Source organism: Emys orbicularis (assembly GCF_028017835.1).
Source record: "Emys orbicularis isolate rEmyOrb1 chromosome 12 unlocalized genomic scaffold, rEmyOrb1.hap1 SUPER_12_unloc_1, whole genome shotgun sequence".
Lineage (NCBI taxonomy): Eukaryota > Metazoa > Chordata > Testudines > Emydidae > Emys > Emys orbicularis.
This window is the reverse complement of record NW_027045136.1, coordinates 100,465-110,380: the sequence shown is the minus strand read 5'-3', so window position 1 is coordinate 110,380 and position 9,916 is coordinate 100,465. Positions and strand designations below refer to the sequence as shown.

Below are 9,916 nucleotides of genomic sequence, written 5' to 3'. Positions count from 1 at the left end.
CCTTCCAGAAGGTGGGAATTCTTGTTTTGCACCTGCCAATCTCTGCAAAAAGGTGGGACTTCCTGCTTTGCCCCCTTTAGGAGTATTTTCCACCCTCCGGAAGGCAGAACTTCCTCTATTGCACATCACGTCCCTTTAAAAAGATGGGACTTCCTGTTCCACCACTCTGACGAGTATCCTCAATCCTGCTGAGGGTGGAACTTCCTGTATTGCACCGTCACATCCCTACAAAAGGCAGGACTTCCCGTTTCGCCCCTTTGGGGAGTGTTCCCTACCCTCTTCTTTTATTGCAACATCACATCCCTGCAAAAGGCGGGACTTCCTGTGTTGAATGCTTGGGGTGGTTCTCCTGAAGGAGGAACTTCCCCACCCTCCAGTAGATGGTGTTCCACACCATGAGGTCCCTGCTTAGCCCTCTAGGAGGCAGGACTTCCTGTCTGACCCCTTTAGAACCATCCTTCGAAAGGCGGGACTTCCTCTTTTCCCCACTAGGTGTAGCAGCTGCCCTCAACAGCCTCGCACCAGGATTGAGCTCCCCAGTTGCCCCCCAATGGCAGAATCGCTCCCTTCGCCCCCTTTTTAATTTTTAACTAGTTATTTCATTCAGACGCAGCGAGAAAAGTTAAAAAAGCAGAAATAAAAGTTCGCCATTTTTGTTTGGTTTTGGAGGGGCGGGGCGAGCACACCCCCTGCTGGGATTCCCCCCCACTCCCAGCCCTGGGGTCCCCCATCCCCGATTTACTGAACCCCAAAAGAAGGAGTGCATTAAGGGGAAAGGAACCTCAAATTTCAAATGGGGGGGGGTTGTCGTGGTCTCAGACAGAGAGAAAGAGAAATCTGCTAGAAAGAGCCCTTCGTATGTAAACAATCTAGAGAGAGAGGGAAGGGGGCAGAGCAGGGATGGAGGAATGAAAGACACAGACCGACAAAGAATGAGAGAGAATAAAATAGAGAAGAATGAGTGAAAAAGAGAGAAAGGGAACGAGAGGAGAAAAGAACGAGTGACAGAGAGAGAGGGAATGAGACAGAGCGGCAGAGAACGAGTGACAGGTGGGGGTGGAAGGGGCAGAGGGAGGGGTCTGGTGGGGAGCCGCCCCCCACCCCCGTTTCAGGTGAGAAGCAGAGAGAACAGGTGAGCCAGGCAGATGTCAATCAACACGACGGCCAGAACCACCAATGGGTGAGCTCCCTGCAAGGGAAAAGGGAGGGGTGAGACATGCCCCCCCCGACACCTCCACCTTACCCTCTCGCCAAACACCCCCTTCCCCCATAACCCCACCCCAGCCCACGCCGACACCCCCCCATACACCTCCCAACTCCTCAGCCTCAACCCCCCCTCTGCAAACACACCCACAACTTCCCACCCCACATCCCCCACCCTCCACGTGCCTCCCAGCCCCCCGCCCCACTCTGCTCTAACCCCCTACAACCCTCTCCCCTCCCAGAGCCGGGGAGAGAACCCAGGAGTCCTGGCCCTCTGTCCCCCCACTCAAACCCCCTAGACCCCCTCCCCTCCCAGAGCCGGGAAGAGAACCCAGGAGTCCTGGCTCCCAGCCCCCTGCCCTCTAACTCACCAGACCAGCATCCCCCCTCCCCACCACCAGTTCCTCCCAGCACCCCCCACTGCGGCTGTGCTGGGCGGGGCTGAGATGCTGCAGTGGGGCGGGAGGGATGCTGGATGGAGGATGCAGTTGCTATGAGACAGGAGCCAGGACACCAGCCAATCCCATGGAGCTTCATCAGCTGGGCCACGCCCACAACCCCCCTCCCGTCCTGACAGACTCCTGGGTTCTCTCCCAGCTCGGGCACGGGAGTGGGGGCTGGTGGTTGGGGGGAGGGGCTGGGAGCCAGGACTCCTGGGTTCTCTCCCGGTTCTGGGAAGTGGGAAGATGGGGGTGCCCCTTTGCCCCTCTTACCTGTCTCACGGCTGCTCCTGTCTCCTTCTCACCCTGAGCCGCAGCCCCCACCCCTGAAGGCAGCTTGTCAGCCCCCAGTCCAGAGTGCCCCGGGGGTCCCGCCACCTCTGGCCCCGCCTGGGGCTCCCCAATATCCAGCTGGGGGAGATCTTCCTCATAGTCCTCCTCCTCCTCTTCCTCCTGGAGGCTTCCAGAGCTGCCGCTGGGTGGGGTGCCCACCAGGGGGCGCCCTGCCTCGTCCCCCTCCCACAGTCCCTCGGGTGGGAACCCCGGTGTCCGGGCAGGGAACCTCCGGCACCCCCACTCGTCCTCAGGGTCTGATGCATCCGCAGGGGGCACTCGAGGGGGTCCTCCGTTCTCCAGAGGGTGCCAAGTCCGGCGGGGGTCCCCCCTCCAGGGCTGTAGCGGGGTGGGGGGGTAGCTGGGGTCTGGGGTCACGTCGGATGGGGTGACCCCATTTTCATAGACCCCCGGGCTGTCATATTCTAACAGGTCCGTGTCGGTGCCTTCGGAGTCCAGGCGGGGCCGTGGCTCTGGGTTTTTGGGGGCAGAGAGAAAAGGGGGGTCAACAGTGGGGTTCAGTTGATAGCATCCCACAGGGTTCAATGCCCCCCACAAATTCAGCCCCCCCCCCACTGTCAGGAGAATCCAGGTTTGGGGGTGCAGGGAGAAAAGGGATGTGGGGGGATCAGGAATTGGAAGGCAGATACAAAATGGGTGCCGTGGGGTGAGAAAGGGGGTTCAGGTCAAAATCACCCCCATACAAGCGTGGGCAGTGGTGGATGCCCCTTCCGCAATATGGGGGACCCCACAGGCACCCCTGTACAGAGGGGGGGCTGGGCCAGAGGGCTCCCCGACAGACCCAGGATTAGGTGCTCCTTCTTCCCTGCCCCACCCCCCAAACTCACCAGGGTCATCCAGGATGGGCTGAAGATCCTGGGCCAGGATCTTGGCCACTCGAGCCGCCTCCACAGCCTTCTCGGCAGAGGCCAGCGCGGCCGTGGCCTTCAGCCGGGCATCGGCCGCCCTGGGGAGAGGGCAGGGTGGGTCTCTGTGGGGTGGGACCTCCCTGGGGTCAGCGCTGGCCCCTCCCCCAGCCAAGCCTGCCCACCTATCCTGCACCCATCCCCAGTGCAACCAACCAAGCCCCCAGCCTAACCCTCGGCACCTACCACCCCTCCCCATCCATCCTACCCCACAGCCCTGATCCCTTGCCGTCAGCCACCCATCCAGACCCACCCTGGGCCCCAGCACCTGTTCCCACCCATAGTTACTGATCACACACCCTGGACCCCAGGAATCACCCCCGATCCATCCCTATACAGCGCCCAGCCCCCACCTTGCCCCTGCACTTCACCCAGTCCCCAACGCCCTCCCCCTAATTCCCAGCCCCCTCCATGCCAGGGGAAGCGCCCTTCCCCCACCAGCAGCCTCTCTGCCCCCCCCCCCATGCCCAGTGGATGCTGCTGCTCCGCTGTTTCCACAGCAACCGCCAGCCAATTGCTGTTGCCATCACCCGGTTGCCTAGGAGACCAGGCAGCCTCTGCTAGGCCCTTGCACACACTCCATGTAACCTGTCTTCCCCACCCCCAGCCCCCAACCATGCCCTGGCTGGGGATGGCAACATGGCAGGGGGAGTGGGGGGGAAGAGCAGGGAATGGTGGGGGAAAGAAAGAAAGAAAGAAAGAAAGAAAGAAAGAAAGAAAGAAAGAAAGAAAGAAAGACAAAACGAGACACAAAACGAGACACAAAACGAGACAGCCAGCGAAAGAAATAATTAACGAAAAGCAACAAGAGAAGGAGAGTGCCAGAGGAAAGGAGAGAAAAGCAAACTCCAGCCAGACAGAGAGGAGCCATCATCGCTGTTTGTTGGCAGAGCCAACGTCTCAATTCCAGTGCTGGGCAAGGACACAAGTTCTGGCAGCCAAGTCCATCCACCCACCTGCTTTCTCTATGCCAGCTAGAAACCCAATGATCCCCAAGAAAGCACCTCAGTATGGTCAAGTTTGGGTGGTAGGGCCTTCCCCTCTAGCACCCCAATCTCAGCAAGGCCTCCACACTATTCACCCAGCCACCCAGCCTCTCCCCCGTCCGGGCCAACTGGACAACTTTCAAGATGACTGCCCCAATTGGGGTAACTTGAACCAACTTCAAATGGCCGCCCCAACTGGGGTCATTAGAACCAACTTTCAAGATGGCCGCCCCAACTGGGGTCATTAGAACCAACTTTCAAGATGGCTACTCTTGACCTCCCTCTTGACCTCACCCTAATGCAGGGTGAACTCCCCCTTCTTAGTAGGGGTGGGACTTCTTCTGCAGCCCCTCAGCTGACCACTGGGACCTCCCAATTCATTTGCCTACTGGGACTCCATCGTTAATTAGTTCCCATCCAGCCCCTGTTTCACCCATGCATGCCCGCAGGGAGGGTGGTTGGCAAAATAACCCATGTGCCTCTGGGAGAATGGACAAGTTGGTGTTCCATGGTCATTTCAACCAGCTTTCAAGATGGCTGCTTAGTTGGGGAGGTCACTTGAGTCAACTTTAAAATTACTGCCCAGCTGAGGGTGGTTTGAACCTGATTTCAAGATGGCTACCCCAGTTGAGGGTCACTTGATCCAACTTTCAAGACGGCTACCCAGTTGGGCTGGCTTGAGCCAACTTTCAAGATGGCTACCACTTGGGGGTGTCACTTAACCCATGTTTCAAGATGTCTACCCACTCGGGGGGTCACTTGAGCCAACTTTCAAGATGGCTGCCAGTGACCCCCCCTCATGACCTCTCCCCATCGTGGTTTGAGGTCTCCCTTCCCAGGCAGGAAGTGAAGGTTCAGGAAGGAGGGAAAATGGTACCTGGGGAGGGGGTTGTGGGACAAGAGGCCCCTCCATGTGGATGGAGGAGTTATGACTTTGGGCCTACTGAGGCCTACAAGGCCTATGTGAAGCCTGGGCCTTGCCTAGATTTGTGGCCAGGAGAAAAGGCAGTGTTCTGGGGTGTTTTTCAGAGGTGAATCCCAGGACCCAGAGGGGCTCCCTGCCCAAACCCCTGAAGCCCAATTCAAATCCCAGTCCCACTGCAGGCCCCAGAGAGTGTAACAGGGAGTGTTATTTAGACACACGTCCACTGCCCCCTGACCACACACACTGCCCCCCCAGCCATTCCTCTACATCTCCCCTCCCCTCTGCACCCACTCCCCTCCTACATCCCCAATCCCCCGTCCCCCTTCCCCCCCAAACCCACCCCATGCTCTGCCTCCACATCCCCCACTCCTCCATGTATCCCATTCTCCTCAGTCCTGTATGTCCCCACCCCACGTTCCCCTCCACAGTCCCTCTCCCGCCACACTCCCTGCACTCCCCCACCCACACCTGACAGCCCCCAATGCTCCAGCTCCCCAGCACCCCACAGCCGCCAGTGGCCCCCATCTGCCAGCTGACCTGGTGGCCGCCATTTCCTGCTTCTGCCTGGCCAGGCTGACGGCTCTGCGGGCCATCTCCACCGCCCGGTCCACCTTCTCCTTCACCTTGCTGCGCCGGAGCGGGATGAGGTTCTTGACCTTGCCGCTCACCAGGCGGTTGAGCTTGTACTTGCCCTCTTCCTTGGTGCCGTCGGGGTAGGTGGTGCGCCCGTAGCCATGCCGCCGGTTCCCCAGCCACTCGCCTTCGTAGCGCAGCCCGTTGGAGCGCCGGCTGACCCCGTAGCCGCTGCGCCGGTCGGCACGCCACTCCCCGGCGTACACCTCAGTGGAGGAGCCCTCGATGGCCAACCGCGACGGCATCTCGGGGGGTTCGGTCTCGGCGTAGCTCAGGGTGGTGGCTTCGCTCCCGGTCGAGCTCACCCCAGCTTCGCTCTTCAGCGAGCCCCGCTTACTGCCCAGGGAGGCTTTGGACTCAGCCCGGCGCACCCGCAGACCGCTCAGCAGCAGGGAGCGCCGGAAGAAGAAGCCCCCCGTCTTCTTCTTGGCCCCCTTGGGGAAGTGCGGGTCACCGGGGAAGGCCAGCACGAAGCCGCCCCGGGAGCCCGAGGCCGGGCTGTCCCCCGGGAGCAGCGGAGGGGGCAGGGGAGGGGGGAGGGAGCGGAGCAGGGGGCCCGCCGGGGTCAGGGTCGCTGCGGAGGGATTCCAGCGAGGTGCGGCGCAGGGAGCACACCAAGGCAGCCTGGCGGTAGGGGACGCTCTGGCGAACGCCATAGCCGTGCCGCTTCCCGGCTTGCCACTGGCCCTGGTAGGTGCCTGCAAAGGAGGGCACGGGGGGTTAGAGGAGGGGGGACGCCAAACCGGGGGGCGGGGGATGGAAACCGGGAAGAGAGGGAGGAAGTGAAGGGAGGGAGGGAGGGAAGGTGGAACCGCAGGGATAGGGGGTGGGTGATGGACCTGGGTGGATGGAGGGCGGGAGGGAGGGAAGATGGAACCGCAGGGATAGAGGGATTGGTGGCAGGTGGATGGATGGATGGATGGATGGATGGATGGATGGAGGGTGGGCGGGAGGGAGGGAGGGAGGGTGGAACGGCAGGGATAGAGGGGTGGGTGATGGACCTGGGTGGATGGCTGGATGGAGGGTGGATGGCTGGATGGAGGGAAGATGGAACCGCAGGGATAGAGGGATTGGTGGCAGGTGGATGGATGGATGGATGGAGGGCGGGAGGGAGGGAGGGAGGGTGGAACGGCAGGGATAGAGCGGTGGGTGATGGACCTGGGTGGATGGAGGGAGGGAGGGCGGGCAGGTGGCTGGCGGATGGAGGGAGGGATGAATGCAGATGCAGCGATGGAGTGCAGAACAGCGCAGGAGAGCGGATGGAGCGTGGCCTGTGCGCAGACGTGGTTGGATGGAGGGAGCGTGAAGCTGGGCAGATGGAGGGCCTGCGCGACTGGCCAGACAGACAGATCCCCCCTTCCCCTCTCTCCTGCCCCCACCCCCCGGAGCTGGCACCCGTCCGCCCTCACCTCCGTCGGCGTAGGTCTCGGTGCCGTAGCCATCCTGCAGCCCGTCCCTCCACATGCCCTCGTAGGTGACCCCGGAGTGGCTCTCCCAGACGCCGGTCCGGCCCTTCAGCCCGTGGCTCCACTCCCCCTTGTAACACCACTTGCTCTTGCGCTCCACGCCCAGCCCTTCCCGCTTGCCCTGGCTCCAATGGCCCTGGTAGGTGTTGCCGCTGGGCCAGGTGTAGACACCCAGAGACTCGAACCCGCGCCGCCATTGCCCACTGTACTCGCCCTGGGCCCCAGGGCCGGTGCAGACCCCATACCCGTGCGCCCGGCCATCCTGCCAGTCACCCACGTAGCAGCCGCCATCGTCAAAGTCGAACCTGCCCCCGTGGGACATGCATGTAACGAGGCCCCGCCTCCCCCGGCGCCGGCTACCCACAGGACCCTGCGCTCATCGCCGGGGCCGGCCCCACCGCGCGGGGCTGGCTGTAGGTGACAGGGTCAGGGTGCCATCTGGAGCAGCAACTTCCACTCCTCCGACAGGCAGACAATGGGGTTAACAGTCCTACGTCGGTCCTGGAGTTCTTCCCCTACAGCTGGAGTGAGGTCCCAGACTTCACCACCTACAGGTGGGGCAACAGTCACATGCCACTCCTGGAGTCCTGCCCCTTACAGTCGTAGGGAGATCCCCGGCTTCTCTGTCTGCGGTCAAGTAGTTTAGCTACAGGCGTACGAAGAACCAGGAGTTCTCCTCCTACAGGTTGACAGTGGAGCTACAGCAGTGTGCCAGTCCTGGAGTTCTCCACCTACAGGCACATGGTGGTGGGGGAGGAGGGAGGGTTTACAGTCAGACAGCGACCTCTGAGTTCTCTGGCTACAGATGTGTACTTCAGCTGCAGTCATACACAAATCCCAGACATCTCCACCTACAACCATTCAATGGATATACAGATGGGGTGCACGGGGATAGATAGATATTATACAGACATCCTGGAGTTGTCCCCTACAGGCGTACGGCAGTGTTACAGTGGTACAAAAGACCAGACTTCTCCACCCACATATGTAAAGTGGGGGTCAGTCATACAGCAGTCCCAGACATCTTTGGCTACAGGCGTATGGTTGCTTCAACACCTACAGTAATCTGGCTATGGTTGTATGGTGCCCTACAGCCTGAAATTCTGTAGCTACTGGGGTATGGAGGCTGTCTGATTACACCTGTACGTGGCTCCTGGAGTTCTCTGGTCACAGATGTAGTATGGTCCTGGAGTCCATGTGTTACAGGCAGACAGTGGCCTCCAAATCTGCAATGACTTGGTTCTTGCTCTGCACTGCCATGCTGTGACCTGGGAGTCTCTGTATTTTACAGGCAGATGGGGGCTGAGAGTTCTCTGGCTACAGGTGTGCAACAGTCCTTGATTTCTCCAGCTACAGGCATACAATAAGTCCAGGGGTCTTTTGTGACAGGCGAGTCCTATGTTCTGTAACTATAGGTGTAGAGTGGTCCTGGAGTTCTTGGCTACAGGTGTACAGCCATCCCAGGGTTCTCTGGCTACAGGCGTACAGTGGTCCTGGCGTTCTCCAGCTACAGTCATACAATGGTCCTGGAGTTCTCCAGCTACAGGTGTACAGCGGTCCTGGAGTTCTCTGGTGACAGGTATATAGCAGGGACTGTATTTCTCCAGCTACATGCAGAGAGTGGTCAGTTCTCTGGCTACAGGCAGACAGAGCCCTCTAGACTTGCAACCACCTGGTTACGACTGTGTGCTGCCAGGCTTGGAATTCTTGGTGTTCTACAGCCCAGGAGTTCCCCAGCTACAGGTATAGTGTCCAACAGGCATAGAGCAGGCCTTGGGAATCTCTGGCTACAGGCGTCGGGATGTGCTCCCAGTCCCCTGACTCAGAGAGGCTCCGGGTGTTCCCAGGAAGCAAACGAGCTGCTGGGGGTGCAGAGTGGAGCTGGGGGGCCAGGGAGGGCTCCCAACAATGGCCTCATGATGTGGGGTACCTACAACGAAAGAGGGTGAGAGAGTGGCTGGCCGAGGGAGGGAGGAACAACCATACCCCCAACTTAGAGAAACAGACAGCCTGAAAAATACCCCCAACACACACACAGACAAGGGGCAGGTCCCATCCCCTCCAGCAGGGGGCAGCAGGGAGCTAGATAGATAGATAGATAGATAGATAGATAGATAGATAGATAGATAGATAGATAGATGGGGTGTACGGGGATAGATAGATAGATAGATAGATAGATAGATAGATAGATAAAGGGGGTGTACGGGGATAGATAGATAGATAGATAGATAGATAGATAGATAGATAGATAGATAGATAGATAGATAGATGGGGTGTACGGGGATAGATAGATAGATAGATAGATAGATAGATAGATAGATAGATAGATAGATAGATAAAGGGGGTGTACGGGGATAGATAGATAGATAGATAGATAGATAGATAGATAGATAGATAGAGGGGGTGTACGGAGATAGATAGATAGATAGATAGATAGATAGATAGATAGATAGATAGATGGGGTGGATGGGTATAGATAGATAGATAGATAGATAGATAGATAGATAGATAGATAGATAGATAGATAGATGGGGTGGATGGGGATAGATAGATAGATAGATAGATAGATAGATAGATAGATAGATAGATAGATAGATAGATAGAGGGGGTGTACAGGGATAGATAGATAGATAGATAGATAGATAGATAGATAGATAGATAGATAGATAGAGGGGGTGGATGGGGATAGATAGATAGATAGATAGATAGATAGATAGATAGATAGATAGATAGATAGATAGATAGATAGATAGATGGGGTGGATGGGGATAGATAGATAGATAGATAGATAGATAGATAGATAGATAGATAGATAGAGGGGGTGGATGGGGATAGATAGATAGATAGATAGATAGATAGATAGATAGATAGATAGATAGATAGATAGATAGATAGATAGATAGATAGATAGAGGGGGTGTACAGGGATAGATAGATAGATACTCACTCTGTATTTATTTCCTGAGAGGCAGAGAAGAAGCAGGAAGCGGATCCATGCGGCCAGG

At 57.9% G+C, this 9,916-nt stretch overlaps 1 protein-coding gene across 1 annotated transcript; it reads right to left on the bottom strand.

The window, feature by feature from the left end:
- Positions 1-1,108: 1,108 nt before the first annotated feature.
- On the bottom strand, positions 1,109-7,234 carry JPH4 (junctophilin 4). Its single transcript, XM_065422905.1, is given in 6 exon segments — positions 1,109-1,189; positions 1,917-2,449; positions 2,825-2,943; positions 5,351-5,982; positions 5,984-6,144; positions 6,856-7,234. Coding segments are annotated over 6 exon segments (1,905 nt in total).
- Positions 7,235-9,916: the final 2,682 nt, after the last annotated feature.